The 19188-nt window shown below is 36.2% G+C and overlaps 1 protein-coding gene across 4 annotated transcripts in view; it reads right to left on the bottom strand.

The window, feature by feature from the left end:
• Positions 1–19188, bottom strand: part of UBXN7 (UBX domain protein 7) — a 61252-nt gene that overhangs the window by 22791 nt on the left and 19273 nt on the right. For 3 of the 4 annotated variants that reach the window (XM_039250841.1, XM_039250840.1, XM_039250839.1), the window contains 4 exons: positions 18296–18443; positions 14549–14616; positions 7006–7071; positions 3275–3387 (listed from right to left, as the gene is read on the bottom strand). In XM_039250841.1, coding sequence (XP_039106772.1) covers positions 3275–3387; positions 7006–7071; positions 14549–14616; positions 18296–18443 — 395 coding nt within the window. The remainder of the gene's footprint in view (positions 1–3274; positions 3388–7005; positions 7072–14548; positions 14617–18295; positions 18444–19188) is intronic. The other variant, XM_039250842.1, reaches the window with a different exon arrangement.

Genomic DNA, 19188 nt, shown 5'->3' with positions numbered 1-19188 from the left:
AAAAAAAAAAGTTTATTTATTTATTTTGAGAGAGAGAGAGAGAGAGAGAGAGAGAGAATCCCAAGCAGGCTCTGCATGGTCAACACAGAGCCCGATGCAGGGCTTGATCCCACGAATTGTCGGATCAGGGCCTAAGCCGAAATCAGGAGTTGGACACTTAACCAACTGAGCCACTCAGGCACTGACAGTGCTGAGCCTGCTGGGATCCTCTCTCCCTGCCCCTCTCTTGCACTCTCAAAAATAACATTAAAAAAAAAAAATAGCCCTCCCTCCTTCCCTTATTCTATTTTTCTTTCTCTCAGCAACTACTATAACCTGAAATTTTTCTTCCTCTTTCCCTCCCCTTCTGCCTCTCTCTTTCTATATATACATATCAAATATACATATAAAATATATATACACTAAATATAGATTATATAGTATTTGTTTTTTATTTGTTTATAGTCTGTTTCTCCCCCTAGATTATAAACTCTTTGATGGCAAGAACTTTCTATAAATTTGTTTATCACTATCTTCCTATGGCAGAAACTGCTTATGGGTACCAAATACCCATTTCCCCCTTCTCCCTCCAACAGAACCTCCATCCAATTTTTGCTAAGCATTTGGATTTCCTAGTGTCCTCTGCAGCTAGGTGTGGCTATGTTGTTGAGTTCTGCTTAATAGGATGTGAACAGAAGTGATATGTACAACTTTTAGGTTGTGCCTTTAAAGAGAAAAGTGTGCCCCTCCCCCCTTCATTATTGGTTGGAAAGCAAACAAGGTGGTGAGACATCTTGAATCCTATGAACAGAAGCAAGCAAGACCTAGGGAACAACAGTGAAATACAGAAAAAAATTCCACTCCTAATAACTTCATACAGCAGAACCACTAACAATCTGGACTTGTACCTTGTTTAAGCTGTTTTTCTTCCTAGTCTTTCTCATATGTCGTCAAATCTTTAACCCAACAAATATAATCCCCATTACCTACAACAAGACCTTATAACAGAAGGTATAACTGTAAGATAAGTAGTTACTGTGTGAACAAGTGAATCAGTCAGTCTCTCATTTGGTTAGCATGAACCAGAACACTTGAACATACTCCACCTCTAGTTACACTAAGAAAGCCCAGTTTTAAACCTGTAAAACTCTAGCTCAAATCTAGATCTAAAATGGTGCCCAAACCTATGGCTTCTGCCTGAGCTGCCAGAGTGTCCCTCTAACTTTTTAACATTTCATCTCCTTAATCTTCAGTGACTTTTGCATATTACCTCCCTAATTTTTATAAACTAATGAATTTATCACTAGCCATAATTAAATGCCTACCTTTTGTGGGAGTGTTTATGTCATAAAGACTTGTAAACAATAAAGATTAGTATTATCAGTAAATAAAAGATATTTTCCTGTGAATAATCAGGTCATATAACTTAAAGTGAATCAAACTTAGAGGACAAGATGAAAAAGATTCACATTTTCCCTCAACGAACCAACAGCAAAGTAACTGCTTTTATGAGCCCAAAGTGATCAAATGAAATCAAGCTCAGAGTATTTCATTCAGCCCTGAGCAACTCAGAAGCTATCAAAAATGGGAAACATGGCAAAACAAACTCTGATCCTTTTTGTTGTTCATATTGCTGCTATTCTCTCTCAATGGCTGAATTATCACCAGAACAGTAGAGAGGATAGGCAGCTACCATATTAAGATCACCAGGCAATGAAAGAAAACATCTTTGAGCTGACTAATGAACACCAAAAACTCCCTCAATTCTAGTCTAACTTACATGACAAAAAGAAATGCTTGTTGGTCAAATCACCACCATTTGGATTTTCTGTTACTTGCCGCCAAACACTTTGAGGTTTTACAATTCAGAAAATTAAAACTGAAGATCAGGCTTACAGTTAAATGTTTAATCCTCAGTATTTCATTTAGGCTACTATTGGAATATGTCAAAGTACAAAATCTTTTAAAAAAATCAATCATTGGACCTTGAGGGTGTTATGCTGAGTGAAGTAAGTCAGGCAGAGAAGGACAAGTATCATATGTTTGCACGTATAGGAGGATTAGGAGGAACTTAACAGAGGACCATGCGGGAGAAGAAGCGGGGAAATAGTGGGGGAGAGGGAGAGAGGCAAACTATGAGAGACTCTTGAATGCTGAGAAGAAAATGAGGACTGATGGGTGTGGGGGGAGAGGGGGGAGATGGGCATGGAGGAGGGCACTTTTGGGGATGAGCACTGGGTGTTATATGGAAACCAACTTGACAATAAACTATTTGTAAAAAAAAAAAAAAAAAATCAATCATAACTCACTTCCAAATATGTAGCTACAAACTTCATTTTTGTGATTACTGTTTGGCCCACTTTATCCTAACAGATAAGACTTACCTAAAATTTAAGCGATTTACATCTATGGAAATGCTATTCTGATTCAAAACAGCATTAACATGCTAATCAACACACACAAGGAGCCGTCTGAACACTTCAAGAGAAGGATATTTAAAATCCTAACTTGGGGGTGGGGTGGAGGGGACGGGGGATGATGGGCATGGAGAAGGGCACTTGTGGGGATGAGCACTGGGTGTTATACTGAAGCCAACTTGACAATAAACTATTAAAAAATTAAAAAATAAAAGCTACTGAATATTTGACTAAAATAAATAAACAAACAAATAAATAAAATCCTAACTAAGCTCATTTGTTTAACAAATATTATGTTTCTATAAAATACCATAAACTGGTTTCCAATGATTACCAAAATAAAAAGAAACATGTTGTCCCTGCCCTCATTAAGCTTATAATTTAGCAGGCAATCAAATAAGCTTGCTTTGGAAAGGTTTTCTTTGGCTTTAGCCAAATTAAAACCAAGAACTGAAGGAGAATATATTCTACAACTACAGAGATACTCTTTTAAAATACAATAAGATCCCCATAGAAATATGGGCAAAAGATACCTATAATTCACAAATGGCCAATAAACACAGGCACACTAGTCTCAGTAGTAATCAAATATACATACAAACCAAAAAAAATTAAGATTTTTTTTTTCCCAAAAGCTACCAAAATGGCAGATTCTAAAGTGATACCACACAAGGGTAATAAGGATTTTATCAAATCATCTCATATACTGCTGGCAGAAATATAAATCAATGTAACCCTTTTAGTATCTCATACTTGTGTCATACTTATTAAGATGCCAATTCTCTATATGCTGGAAACTTCTGTTCTTAGAAAGAAAAAAATGGCATTGAAAATGCAAAAGGATTCATACCTAAGGCTTAAAATTTCCAACAACTTACTGTTTCAAAGCTGCCTTTATGCATCAAATCAATGGGTGGCCGGAATAGATCTGCAAGGGTAGTTAGTTTCTTATCTATTGCTCCTCCATTTCTTAATTCCTGTTCTTGCCGAACTGCAACACAGGATGATAAGGAACTTTCAGTTAGCCAGAAAATAAAAGTCATGAATCTAGAAATTAAAAAAACATGCATTAATTGCAAGAATTACTAACAACATGGCTGACCCCAAATGCAAATATCTAATGCTGATTCTGAAACAAAACAAAAACAAAAACAAAAACAAAGCAAAGTGGGGACGGAGTCTTAAGACTTAGTGATGTTCTCAATCCAAATGTAATGAACAATAAAAGCTGAAAATTATAATAGAGTCACCAAATGAAAATATTTCCTTTTCAAATTCTAAACCAACTTTAGCAGAGGGAAAACTCCATCTCCATTTATGAAGTTCAGTGATCCTAATGTATCTGCGGTTTCTAGCTACATTCCCAATCTTTAAAGATTCTGGCAGTAAGAGAACACCACCACACTGTTGTCACCTTCTCCTAGAAGTACACAGGCTTCCCTGGATGGCTGGAGTTAGTCTGGGTTCTCCTTCAACTCTCTCCAAAGTTACAAGACCTATCTGTGCTTCAGTGAGCTCATTATAAATCAACTACAAAATCAAGCATGGTCAAACAGTTTTCCATATATTCTCTAAACAATTTTCCTTTTCTTTAAGATTCCATTGCTGACTCAGTACTAAATCCTCTAAAAGAATAAAGCCAAGAATATAATTCTGACATACTCCACAGAAAGATATAAACCTATTCTAAACAACTGTAGCCAAAATGTTAATAGTGGCTGCTTTGGGTGGTGTGGGTTTTTCCTGTTCTGTTTTTCAATACACTACAATAATCCATTTTTATTATGGTTGTTCCTTTAAACTGACAGCTATCAGGATCTTTTTTTTTTGCCAATTATTCAATTACTGTTTTAAGTTAAAATATAGGTGACACAATATTCTTTTACTTTTAAGGTGTATAATATAGTGATTCAACAATTAATATACATTACAAAATGCTTATCACTGTCAATGTAGTTACCTTTGTCACCAAATTATTACAGTATTAACTGACTATATTCCCAATGTTGTAGTTTTCATACCATAACTTTTTCTCTTTTTTTGAGAAAGAGAGAGAAAGAGGAAAGACCCACATGCATGAATGCAAGTGGTGTGTTGGGGGGGAGGGAGGATCAGACGGAGATGGAGAATCTTAAGTAGACTCCACACCCAGCACAGCTTGACATGGGGCTTGATCTCACCATCCTGCGATTATGACCTGAGCCGAAATCAAGTCAGATGCTTAACCGACTAAGCCACCTAGGCTCCCCTTATAACTAGAAGGTTGAACCTCTTAATCCTCTTCATCTATTTCACCTATCCTTTCACTGCCTTTTGGCAACTACCAATTTATTCCCTGCACAGAGGAGTCTCTTTTTGCTTGTTGGTTCATGTTTTTTTAGATTCCACATGTAAGTGAAATCATACGGTATTCCTCTTTCTTTGACTTATTTCACTTAGCATAATATCCTCAAGGTCCAAACATGTTGCTATGAATGGTAAGGTTTCATTTTTTCTTTTAATGTTTATTTCTGAAGGAGAGAGAGAGAGAGAGAGAGAGAGAGAGCATGAGTGGGGGAGGGGCAGAGAAAGAGGGAGAGAATCTGAAGCAGGCTCCAGGCTCTGAGCTGTCAGCACAAACCTTGAGATCATGACCTGAGCCAAGGTCGGACTCCCAAACAACTAAGCCACCCAGGCGCCCTGGTTTCATTCTTTTTTGTGATTGAATGATATTCCATTGTGTTATTCCATATCTTTTCTATCCATTCATCTACTGATGGGCACTTAGGTTGCTTCCATATCTTGGCTACCGAAAATAATGTTGCAATAAACACAGGGGCACAAATTTCTTGTTTTCTGAGGACAAATACCAAGAATTGTAATTATTGAGTCATATGGTATTGCTCTTTTTAATTTTTTGAGAACCTCCATATTCATTTCCATATGCTGCACCAATCTGCAATCCTATCAACAGTGCACAAGGGTTCCCTATTCTCTACATCATTGCCAACACTTCTTATTTCTTGTCTACCTGGTACTATCCATTATGAGGTGAGGAGGTGAGGTGAGACATCAAGACCTTATGGGAAACCATATTTTTCTTTTATTATAGTCAACATTTAAGTGCTCATTCAAAAGCTGATTAACTTGGTTGGGGCGCCTGGGTGGCTTAGTCAGTTAAGCGTCCGACTTTCGCGTAGGTCATGATCTCGCGGTTCGTGGGTTCGAGCCCCGCGTCGGGCTCTGTGCTGACGGCCAGCTCAGAGCCTGGAGCCTGTTTCAGTCTGTGACTTCCTCTCTCTCTGACCCTCCCCTGCTCACGCTGTCTCTCTCTCTCTCCTAGAAATAAATAAAACATTAAAAAAAAATTTTACAAAAGCTGATTAACTTTGTAAATTACCAGATTTCTTATATTTCTCCATCAGTCTTATTATTCTATCACTAGTTAGGTTAGCATATGGAACAATTCAGCTCAAGGAGAAGTTAGTAACAATCACAGACTGAATTCATAATTTCCTTTTAAAATAAGGTGATTCAAGGGTGCCTGGGTGGCTCAATCAGTTGGGCATCCAACTCCTGATTTCAGCTCAGGTCATGTTCTCACAGTTCATGAGTTCAAGCCCTGTGTTGGGCTTTGTGCTGCCAGCACAGTCTACTTAGAATTCTGTCTCCTGCTCTCTCTGACCCTCCCCTACTTGCTCTCTTTCTCTCAAAATAAAGAAAAAAATAAATGTAATAAATAGAATTGAAATGAAATAAAATAATATAAAATAAAATAAGGTGATTCCTGAGGTGCCTGGGTGGTTTAGTCAGCTGAGCATCCAACTCTTCATTTCGGCTCAGGTCTCATGGTCATGAAATTGAGCCTCAAGTCTGGCTCTGTGCTCAGGCACAGCACATGCCTGGGACTCTCTCCTTCTCTGTCGCTCACGCACTCTCTCTAAAATAATAATAATAATAATAATATGAAATAAAATTTGTTTTTAATTTAAGGTGATTTGTGAGGTGCCTGGGTGGCTTAGTCAGTTGAGTGTCCAGCTCTTGATTTCAGCTCAGGTCATGATCCAGGGGTCATGGGATCAAGGTCCACTTTGGGGTCTGTGCTAAGCATGGAGGCTGATTGAGATTCTTTCTTTCTTTCTCTCTCTCTCTGCCTCTATCCCCAACTCACATGCACTCTCTCTCTAAAATAATTTTATTTTTTTTAAATGTTTTTTATTTATTTCTAGGAGAGAGAGAGAGAGACAGCGTGAGCAGGGGAGGGTCAGAGAGAGAGGGAGTCACAGACTGAAACAGGCTCCAGGCTCTGAGCTGGCAGTCAGCATAGAGCCCGACGCGGGGCCCGAACCCACGAACTGCGAAATCATGACCTAAGCGAAAGCCGGATGCTTAACCAAGTAAGCCACCCAGGCGCCCCTTTAAAATAATTTTAAAAATAAATAGAATAAGGTGACTCCTTAATCTTCTTTTCCTTAAAAAAAAAAAAAAAAACCTATATAAAACAAACAAGGGTGTTGACATGTAACAGAGTGTATGGTGCTTTACCAACTTGTGGTTTTCTACGTGGGAGAGTGAGGGAAGAGAAGAAGAGAAGGAAGAGAGAAATAATAAACTGGCCCAAGATACCTACTAGTTTCAGTTTGAAAATCTCGAAAACCATCAAATATTGAACGTGCAGGCCGTCGTCTTTTAGGTGCTTTAGGGGAAAAAAAAATAGAATTGATACAGAAATTTAAATCTTAATTTTGAAACAACTCTAAAAGCTTCCTTATCTGTATGTTTTAAAACACTCATTGATTTGTAAAGGTGCCCTCTTCAAAAAATAAAATATTTAAAAACCTTTAAGTCATTCATATACAAAAACTCAACCATCTTCAGCCCATTTTGTTTTTCAAATAAGAAAATTAAGGCCCAGTTACAAGACTTAACCAAACTTACATAAAAGACAGGAAGAAAGAAGAATTTGAGGATGACTCCCCCTGGTGATGAAGCTACATACATACTGCAAATATCAAATTTAGGTTAGCCTAAGGAATCGGATTATGCTTTGGAGTGACACCTGAGTAAGCACCTAGCTTCTAAACCATAATATTATATATTCTTTGTGAGTGGATACACAGGTAGAATTATAAACACCAAAAACATTTTTAAATTTGGAAAAAAATCTTTTTCCAATTACACAATGGTTTCATGAGAGAAAAGTGAACAGAACCAAGGGCTTCTGATACTCAGTATAGTGCCTATTACCCAATCCTTAAGTATTTTATAGATGAAGTTTAGAAAGCAATAATAAAAACGTTATCTTCCTATATGTATTTGTTCAGATCATTTGCCAGATCACTTAAATATATTTTAATAAACAAGGATACTTAACAATTCTTAAAATATGGGTAATAATTATTAAATTGGCTTATGGCATGCCTGGCCAGCATGTAAACAGAACAATGCTTCATGTTAATAAATGATAAACTGGCCAGTAAGATTAGATACAAAGTATAAAAGTCCTCCACCCCATGTCAAAGCATCTTTCCCAAAAGTCTGTGTATGTCATTATATAATTCTTTCTAAGAACAACGGAATAAAAAGCAAAATGCAGAACCATATATTTTAAAAACTTGTTTTTGTTGTTGTTGTTGTTGTTTTAATTTTTTAATGTTTTATTTATTTCTAGGAGAGAGAGAGAGACAGCATGAGCAGGGGAGGGTCAGAGAGAGAGGGAGTCACAGACTNTTTCTAGGAGAGAGAGAGAGACAGCATGAGCAGGGGAGGGTCAGAGAGAGAGGGAGTCACAGACTGAAACAGGCTCCAGGCTCCGAGCTGGCAGTCAGCACAGAGCCCGAGGCGGGGCTCGAACCCACGAACCGCGAGGTCATGACCTAAGCGAAAGTCGGACGCTTAACCGACTAAGCCACCCAGGCGCCCCGAAAAAACTTGTTTTTGTTTAAAGTACTATCTGTCTATATATAATTTATGTACTTTGTGTATTTATATTAAAGAATCACAATATTATCTCTAGGAAAAGAGATTTGATTAAGAAAAAGAGAAAGAAACTTCCATGTTTCAGTTCTGTATTGAATTTTACTTATATTGAATGTTTTTTAATTGAAAATTTTATAATTTGAGTAGTGTAGCATTTTCTCCTCCCTTCAAGCAGCAGGGAATGTTACTTCTCTTGGAACTATTTTTAATCAAGAGTTCCTATTTCAAATGTATGCTTCTGGCAAGAATAATATGGCTTCTCAAATAATGCCTTCTTAAAACTCATTATCAGACACTTTTTAACCATAACAATTAAGAAAGTAAGGGTATGAGAGGATAAGGCATAGAATGGCTGCCTAAAAAGAGCATATTATGATTGTGGAAGTAGCATATAAAAGATAGTTTTCTTCTACTTTTAAAGCTGCCAAAGGCAGGCCACTCAATATTCTACTTTATTTCACACACACATACCCACTCTCTTCCCACTTTAGCCCTTCTCTATTAGGAACCTGATGTCTCCTACTTCCTCTTTTGCTAGCCTTGGACCCGACCTCTTTTATTGCTTGGGCTCATTATCTGCTCCCATTTGTTTCCTCCTCATTTATGCCAAGTCTAACCTAGAATCTCTCTTCAGAAAAAAAATAATAAAAGGGGTGCCTGGGTGGCTCAATCAGTTAAGTGTCTGACTCTTGGTTTAGGCTGAGGTCATGCTCTCACTGTTATGAGATTGAGCCCTGCATTGGGCTCTGCACTGAGCATGGTGCCTAGTTAAGATTCTCTCTCTCTCCTCCCCCTTCTCTCCTCTCCCCTGCTCATTCTCTCTCTTAAAAAAAAAACCCCATAAAACGGACCAAAGAACCTCTCTTCAGTCCATACACAACATACCTCTAGCCTCAGAGATAATGTTAAGTTCGGTTTCAGACTACTACAATAAAGGAAATATCGCATTAAAATGAGTCAAATAAATTTTTGACTTCCCAGTACATATAAAAGTTATGTTTACACTAAAGTAGACCACTGAATAATACAGATTTGAACTACAAGGCTCTACTTATATGCAGATATTTCAACAAATACAATACAGTTCTTCTCTTACAATTTATAACATTTTTTCTCCAGCTTACTTTTCTGTTAAGAATACAGGATATGATATATATAACATACAAAATATGTGTTAATCAACTGTTTATGTTATTGGTAAGGCTTCTAGCCAACTACAGGCTATTAAATTTGGGGAGAGTCAAAGTTATATGCAGATTTTCAACTGCTTGGGAGTCTGCTCCCCTAACCCTTGAGTTGTTCAAGGGACAACTGTATACTGTATAGTCCATTACATGTGCAATAGCACTATGTTTCTTAAAATGTACACATTAATTTAAAAAACGTTTCTTGCTGCGGCACCTGGGTGGTTCAATCAGTTGGGTGTTCAACTCTTGATTTCAGCTCAGGTCATGATCCCAGGGCCATGGGATCTAGATCTTGATGTAGGCATCAAGCTCTGCACTAGGCATGGAGCCTGCTTAGGATTCTCTCGTTCTCTTCCCCCTATACCCCACTCGTGCTATCTCTAAAATACAATTTAAAAAAATAACTTACTGCTAAAAAATGCTAATCATTGTTGGAACTTTCATCAAGTTGTAATTTTTATTTTGCTGGTGGGGGGTCTTGCCTCTATGTTGATGGCTGCTGAGTGACCGCAGTGGTTGCTGAAGTTGGGGTAGCTGTGACAACTTCTTAAGATAATAAAGTTTCCTGCATAAATTGGCTCATTTTGACAAATGATTTTTCTGCAGCATACAATGTTGTCTGACAGCATTTGAGAGGAACTTCTTTCAAAATTGGGAGTGAATAAAGGGGCGCCTGGCTCAGTCAGTAGTGTATACAACTCTTGATCTCACGGTCATGAGTTTGAGCCCCACATTGGGTGCAAGGATTATTTTAAAAAATTAATTAATACTTAAAAATTTTTTTTTAATTTTTTAAAATGTTTTATTTATTTCTGAGAGAGAGAGAGAGACAGCGTGAGCAGGGGAGGGTCAGAGAGTGGGAGACACAGAATTTGAAACAGGCTCCAGGCTCTGAGATCCATGATATCATGACCTGAGTTGGAGGCTTAACCAACTGAACCACCTAGGCACCCCAATTAATACTTTTTTAAGAACTGGAGCTGACCCTCTCAAACCCTGCCACTACTTTATCAACTAAGTTTATGTAATACTCTAAATCTTTTGTTATCATCTCAACAATCTTCATAGTATCTTTACCAGGAGTAGCTTCCATCTCAAGAAACCATTTTCTTTGCTTATCCCTAAGAAGCAACTCTTCATCCATTCAAGTTTTATCATGAGATTGCAACATATATCTGCAGGCTCTACTTCTAATTCTAGTTCTCTTGCTATTTCTACTGCATCTGCAGTTACTTCCTCCACTGGAGTCTTGAAGTCCCAAACCAACCATGAGGGGTTAGAATCAAATGCTTCCAAATTCTTGTTAATGTTATTTTGACCACTTTCTATGAATCATGAATGTTCTTAGTGGCATCTAGAATGAATGGTAAATCCTTTCTATAAGGTTTTCAATGTACATTGCCCAGATCGATCAGAAGAATCACTGTCTACAGCCTTATAAGATATATAGAGTTTTTAAATAATAAGACTTGAAAGTAAAATTACTCCTTAATCCAGGGGCTGCAGAACAGATGTTGTGTTAGCAAGCAAGATGACAACATTAATCTTGTTGGACGTTACCATCAGAGCTCTTAGACTGACCAGGTGTGTTGTCACCGAGCAGTCATATTTTGAAAAGAAATCTTTTTTTCTGAGCAGGTCTCAACAGTGGGCTTAAATATTTGATATACCACATTGTAAACAGATGCACTGTCATCCAGGCATTGTTTTTCCAATTACAGAGCTCACGAAGAGCAGATTTAGCATAATGCTTAAGGGCCTTAGGATTTTCAGAATGGTAAATGAGCACTGGCTTCAACTTCAAGTCACCAGCGGCATTAGCCCTGAACAACAGAGCCAGCCTCTCCTTTGAAGATCTGAAGCACTGACTTCTCCTCTCTACATATGGAAGTCCTACATAGCATCTTCTTCCAATAGAAGGCTGTTTTGTCAACACTGAAAACTTGCTGCTTAGTGTAGCCACCTCCGTTAATTATCCAAACTAGATCTTCTGGATACCCTGCTATAGCTTCGATATCAGCACTTGCTGTTTCATTTTGCATTTTTATGTTATGGAGATGGCTTCTTCCCTTAAACCTTATGAACCAACCTCTGCTAGCTTCGTATTTTTCTTCTATACCTTTCTCACCTCTCAGCCTTCATAGAAGTGTAGAGAATTAGGGCCTTGCTCTGGATTAGACTTTGGCTTAAGGGAATGTTGTAGCTCATTTAATCTTCGATCCTGACACTAAAACTTTCTCCTTATCATGTTATAATTTGTGTGTTATAATCAGTGTAAAATGGCACTGATTTTGTTCCATTAAAATCCACTGGTCTATGTGCTGGGCAGTCTCTAGGATGGCTTCCAATTATCCTAGTCTTCGATATTTATAACCTGTGTGTGAATATCTTAAACATGGACAGGATCAATGCCCTGCAGAATGTGGCAGAGGTGATATGATGGGATATCACTTCTAAGATTAGATTACAAAAAGATAGTGGTTTCCATACGGGGCTGCCTTCTATTGCTCTCTCATTTGCTCTGTGGTAAGGATCTGATGTCTCCAGCCAACCAACAGCCACATGAGTAAGCTTAGGAGATCCTCCTCTATTCAAGTTTTGAGATGATTATAGCTCTGGCTGACACTTTGATTATACCCTTGTGAGAAAAGTCTAACCAAAGATACCCAGCTAAGCCACTCTTGGATTCCTGGACCATAGAAACTATGAGATAACAAAGGTTTGTTATTTCAGGAAGCTAAATTTTGGAGCAATTTGTTATACATCAACAGATAACTAATACACACACACACACATATATACATACATATTTATTTATATGTGCAATCCATCTTACTGTCTGAATAGATCTTTTACCTATGCATAATTTTTGTAATATGGTACACTGGTCATTTGAATATATTTGTCATAGCTCTTTCTGCCCATGGGTCCTGTCCCTGTGTTTTAATAAAACCACCCTTTTTGCACCAAACAAAAAAAGAAAAACAAAACACTTGTTTCCCTGCAAACATTCCAAACACCAAGCACTTCACTATACAATGATAATTTAGAAATCGCCATCTGTTAACGCCACCACTAATCTTATCAGAAAGGCTTTAAGTATTGGGAAGCTTATCAAGCTCATAATTGTGGATATCAACTTGCTAAAATTCTAATTTCTGCCTGAAACTTTTTTTTAAATAACTGGTAACAAATAATGTCAGTTGTTTGTCTTAAAGCAGTAATAGGCCTTTGTTCATATTCAAGAAAATGTCTGCCAAACGCCTAAGTCTAAATAACCATAGTTTGTCAGGAATTTTTCAAGTGAAAATAATGTTCCATAACAAAAGCAACTAGTTTAGCTCACAACTCAAACAACTGTACAAGTGCCTATCCTTAAAGTGACCACAGTGCTTCAGTATGCAGAAGTGCTTCATGCATACCTTATTTCATAAAAGAGAATAGTTTAAAAATGTGTACTCAAGGGTCAAGATTGAATGAAATTAATTTATCCTACTTCATCAAGAACATTATTAAATAAAATGGGCTTTTTTTTTTATTGTGAGTGTATAGCAGTGAAGACTTTATAGTTTGGTGCCACTGCCCTGTTTCAATTAAGATGCAGCAGTTTGATTCATTATTGCTTTTGAACCATCAGTCCAAATGTCAATAATGTAAAAAAGGCAAATAACTTATGAAGTTATTCACACCCAGACCACACTTTACATCAAAACTGTCCTAAGAAGAAAATGGTATTCCAAAGACCTTTATCAAGTTATAATAAGATCTAATATGCAAGTTAGGACTGACTTTGTAACTATATAGTCATTCTCATCTCCCTCTTTGCTATATATCAAACCTGAGGTCAAAGGAAAGGATTTCAAATAGGAACTCTTTGGCCTCTTTACAACAGTAAAACAGCACAGAATTTATTTCCTGTACTCGACACCACTGAGAAATCCTGCCTTATTCTTTGCAATAAAGAAAAGATAAAGCTTCCAAGGGCATCACCCCTCAATTCCAAAATCCATTCATAACATTCATATGAAAAAAAATCATGAACAATATTTTATTACTTCTGTATATTAACAGCACAATGACTGGCTGAATCAAAGTCCAGAAAGCCCATATTATACTTCAATATTCAGTTCTTACAGTTTTCTTCCTCCCATCTTTATTTCTGAATCTAGACAGTATATTCTGTTATCTCTTACTATAGTAAACTCCAAAGCTGCCAAGTCAAAGTTGCTTTAAAAAAACTCCAACTAAGGTGTTTTTTCAAATCAAAACATAAAGGTTTATATCATGTTGTTCATCCTTTTCTTATCATTTATTTCTTCTCCTTTATTCTAGTTTACCTACAAAACTTTTTATAGGCTTATTTCTCTGCATCACTGTTCTCAGTGTGTACAATATACATTTCTATGACTTTGCCTGCCCAGATTATAACTTTGTTACCATTTTTTAATACACCTATTAATGCCTAAAATAGCTTGCAAAAGGTCAGTGCTTATTAAACTAAAACTATAAATTTTCTTTAAATCTAATTAAATGTCCCATTTTCTATAGTCTCTCTATTCACCCAGACTGATATCACAATTTTTTGCATGGATTAGGTATTACTTTCTCCTTTGCTCAAAACAGGAATAGCACTTCTGGAAATTAAGAATGAGTGAAGATAAGGCATATCAAGACACTAAAGATACGGCAGTCAAGTAAGTCCCCCCAAAAACAAAAAATAATCAGTCTTTAAATGATAGATTTGTTTCCATTATAAGGTAGTAGTTCTTTTTGCTAATTTTCCACTGTTTGGCCTTCTACAGCAAATATCAACTTTTTAATCTGGTTTTCTCCTTGGAAAGAACCAAATCTGCAATTTTCCTGAAGGGAGTACAGAATTATGTAAGAATTGACTCTAAACTTGAAGTAATAATCTCTGAGCAAAACTTCACATTGTTTGATAGCTTCATTAAATCTCTAAAGATAACAACAGAGTCCAACAAAACTAAGGAAAAAAGGTGAACTTACCACCAAACAAAGGTTCTGGCTCCACCAATATTTCCTGTTTTTGAGGAATTGGGGCACGAACTTCTTCTCTATCAAAAGAAGTAGGAAAATATCAAAAGGAAAACTGTTTTCTGCTACATGTTCTCTCTATAAATATTGTGAATACATTCAAATTAACAACTAACACGAACATCAAACTTAGTGACTTTTAGGAACCATGGTGTTAAATGACTGTAGATGGTTCCCATATGGAGGTCAACTAGAATAAAGTACCTGGCACAGATGGCTCAAATGATTTCTTAAAAAAAGAGAACAAGGGTGTCTTCTTGGTGGCTCAGTCAGTTAAGCGTCTGACTCTTGATTTCAGCTCAGGTCATGATCTCACAATTTGTGAGTTCGAGCCCTGCACTGGTTCTGTGCTGGCAGAGTGGAGCCTACCTAGGATTCTCTCCTTCCCTCTCTCTCTGCCCCTTCCCTCAGTTATGCTCTCTCTCTCTCAAAAATAAATAATAAATAAGTTTTAAAAATTAAATTAAAAAAAAGAGAACAGAAAAAGAAAAAAAATTGCCCCTTTTCTCTTAAGATTTTTATCCTAGATTCTTTTCAGAAGAAAAAAGGGAGCTTACCAAAAACAAAACAGAAAATCAGACAAAGAATTAATGGAGGAGCACCTGGTTGGCTCAGTCAGTTAAGCATCCAACTCTTTTTTGTTTAATTTAAATTTTTTAAATGTTTTATTTATTTCTGAAAGAGAGAGAAGCATGAGCAGGGGAGGGTCAGAGAGAGAGGGAGATACAGAATCTGAAACAGGCTCTAAGCTCTGAGCTAGCTGTCAGCACAGAGCCCAACACGGGGCTGGAACCCACGAACTGTGAGATCATGACCTGAGCTGAAGTCGGATGCTTAACCGACTGAGCCACCCCAGAGCCCCTTAAGCATCCAACTCTTAATTTCAGCTCAGGTAATGATATCATGGTTCACGACATCAAGCCCACATTGGGCTCTGTGCTGACAGTACGGAGCCTGCTTGGGATTCTCTCTCTACATCTTTCTCTGCCCTTTCCCCCCCTGCCCACCTGAGCATACGTGCTCTCAAAACAAACATTAAAAAAAAAAAAAGCTAATGGAAAAATATAGGCATAATAAAAGCAGTATTACATTACTATTACATCAAACAATGTATCATTAAATCGCAGATATATTAAAATAAGCTTAAATAAACAGTGAATTTTATGTTATGAAGATGGTTAATATAGGTATTATCTTGGATTATTTATTAAATGGACGTCATATATAGAGAACAGAGAAAGTAATTATTCATCTTCTAAAGGCCTATAAACTCTTCAAAGTTTATCTCCAAAGAGTTTACTAATAATCCATCTCTTCCAGTAAAAAATACTCACTTAGAAATACTGTAAAAATGGTGTATACTCTTTTATATATGTTTAACTATTTTATAGTTTAAACTCAAATATTAATCTCTATTTATTATGTTCACAGAAAAGAAGAGTGAGTTCCAAATTTATTACTGTCCTGTTTATAATGTTTTTCATTCAGGTGTTTCCAATAGTAATAACTGAGCTTAAGGCCCTGCTTTTGATATCAAAGAGCTGGAACTCTAAAACATACTTTATGAAATCATTTGTCAACAAAAACATCCAACAACAACAACAAAAAGAATAAGCTGGACAAATACAACAAGCCAAATGATGAAGGATAAAGGGCAATTCAAAATTATGTTAAGTACATCAGTCACTGCTCACACACAAAATTTAAATAATCTGAAGGAATAGACAATGCATCTATAAGAGGAAGAGGAAGCTCTGTTAGTCCTCTTTCAAAGAGAATTAGTCTATTATCTTAAGAAAATTAAGAATTTAGAGGACCTCTTCTACCTAAATAAATCTTTCCATGATTGCTATACCTCATTTTACAGCATATATAAAATTATCTCAATCTAAGACAGTTTAATTACTCAGAAAACAAACCTTAATCTGATGAAATACATCAAATAGGGGATGGATTAACTAGTAGTCCCTATACAGGAAAACTCGGTTACTACATGTTTAAGTGTATACGTCCCAAGATTGTTAGCTACCTAACAAAATGAAAGAATGGAATAGAAAAAGGTAAACTGTATAGAGTGAAAATTATAGTTTAGAAATTAGGAGCCATTATCAAGTCTTAATCAATTAGCAATATAAATAATCTAAGTCAAATTATAATGTAATTAATAGGAAAAAGCATTCATCTATCAAAATTAGTTTTATTTTTATTTTTTTTTAATTTTTTTTTTATTTATTTCTAGGAGAGAGAGAGACAGCATGAGCAGGGGAGGGTCAGAGAGAGAGAGAGCCACAGACTCCGAAACAGGCTCCAGGCTCTGAGCTGGCAGTCAACACAGAGCCCGACGCGGGGCTCGAACCCACGAACAGCGAGATCATGACCCAAGCGAAAGTCGGACGCCCAACCGACTAAGCCACCCAGGTGCCCCAAAACTAGTTTTATTTTTAATTAATTAATTAATGTACGTATGTATGTATGTATGTATGTATGTTTTAGGTAAGGCTCCATGCCCAATGTGAGGCTTGAACGATTGCCCTGAGACCAAGAGCTGAATGCTCTATTGACTGAGCCAACCAGGCGCCCCATATCAAACTACTTTTAAACACAATTAAGAAAACATGCTTTGTACAGTGAGAACAGTTATATTCTCCCAAATGAGCTTGGAATATCTGTTACTCAAGTTTCTGTAAACTAAATCATGTTTTCATATTGATTTTCATGAAAAATCTGAGCTATGTTGGGAGAGAATGTGATATCAACATCTGAAATACACAGCCAACATTGCCAGGAAAAAACTTTATGAAGTATTAATAATATCCCTAAAGTTCACTATTCATGTGGAAATAATTATTACTCCAGAATCTAGAGCCAGAGGCAACTCTGTCTTGAATGTTATCTGGCTTCTTAAATCTATCTCCAATTTAGAAATAATATCCATCCATGCCTTTAGTCTATTCCCTTAAATAGAGCATTCTGCTTGTCTGGTGTCTCTTGTTGTAACACTGAGAGTTATAAAGAGCTCTAAGTATTAAACTCTTATTTAACAATCTGCATAATTTTGTTTCCAAAAATCAATGGTTTTCCTTGAGTAGCATTCATCTCTAATATTTTCCGAAGACTGGGAATTTTGCCTATAAGGTATTCATTTCAAATGCTCATTGGTATCAAATGTAAAGGGCAAAAAACATCCAAATCTGTTCACCATTAATTATCAGTCTCTACAGAGTACAGTTCTATATGCTAAAGGTGCTTCTAATGATTAACTACATGTAACTATCTTTAAGGTATAAAGGACTATAATCATTTTTCAAAAATATTTCATGGCAACTCAAAACTCTCCTGGGACAATGTAAGTAAATCTAGAATTGAAAAAATCTGAGCTTTAGTGGGCTATTTCCATCCATATCTAAGTAATTACTGTGTAGTTAAGGAAATTGGCTATGCCTCTGCTTTCTCATCTGTAAAATGTAGATATGTGGATAATAATGTCACCCTATTGGGTTCTTTTGAAGATTAAATAATAGACATGACTGTGCTCTAGAGAATTTAAGGTATATAAGTATAAAAATTTTCACATGACACTTTTTCAGATGCTTTCACCTTTTAATTTTTTCAAAACCAAAGAATTAGCCTAACTGATAAAAAGGCAACTGCTCAATTTAGGCAAGGGGTAGCTCCTAACAATAAATAATAAATTCATACTCTGTGTGTGGTCTCACTGTGGAGACACTTGCTGAACTGGTACTGGGCTCTTCAGCAATTCCTCCACCATCCAAAAACATAGTGACTGCCATCTCCAGATTATTGTTGCAGGCTTCGAGCATATGTTTCCCTACACTTTCACTTGCACCTGAAACAGCAAAAAGGGAAAAAGTTAAAAAAAAAAAAAAGACATCTTCTTATATTTAGTTCATGTTAGAATACAGAATTCCCAAGCAAACTAATAGTACTTTTTCTGTTTAGGATGAATAACTTAATTAATAAAAAAACAAAAACAAAAACACCCTGTTTATTTACTTTTATAATATTGGCTAATTAGTAAATATACAAAGCTAGAAAAGAAACTAACAGCATTAAAATAGTGGTCTTCCTTCATAATAAAGCCAAACTAAATAAAGCATGTCTTTAAATGGACCAACCACATATTTGTTTTTTAAACTGAAAAAAAAAAGAAAGCAAAATGAAAGAGTACATTCTAGAAAATGAGAAATATTTGTTAGAATGCATTTTAGTCAGTTAGCATTTGTTTCCGTTAAAAAAAAAAGCATTTTTTAATAACAATGGAAAGAAGTGAGATGGGACATTTTTGTCAGTAATATAATCAAGTCAAAATGTGGTAAAAAATGTCAATCTTCATTATTTAAAACTGGCCCTATCACACATTTATTCATTGGTAAAGCCAGCATAGTTTCTTAAATGCAATATAAATTGGAAAAGTCCTTTACAAAAACAATTTTACAAGATGTACCAAAAAGTACTCCCTCCTTTTAGACCCAGTAATTTGGGTTTTCTAGTCAAAAATGTACTTACTCTTTTATTTATTCCACATCAACTACTACATGCACAAACATGACCATATACATGTCTAGTATTGT

The sequence above is a fragment of the Hyaena hyaena genome, unplaced genomic scaffold, assembly GCF_003009895.1.
Source record: "Hyaena hyaena isolate Hyena2069 unplaced genomic scaffold, ASM300989v1 scaffold_382, whole genome shotgun sequence".
Classification (NCBI taxonomy): Eukaryota; Metazoa; Chordata; class Mammalia; order Carnivora; family Hyaenidae; genus Hyaena; species Hyaena hyaena.
The sequence above is the reverse complement of the archived record's forward strand: the minus strand, read 5'-3'. Positions and strand labels throughout refer to the sequence as shown.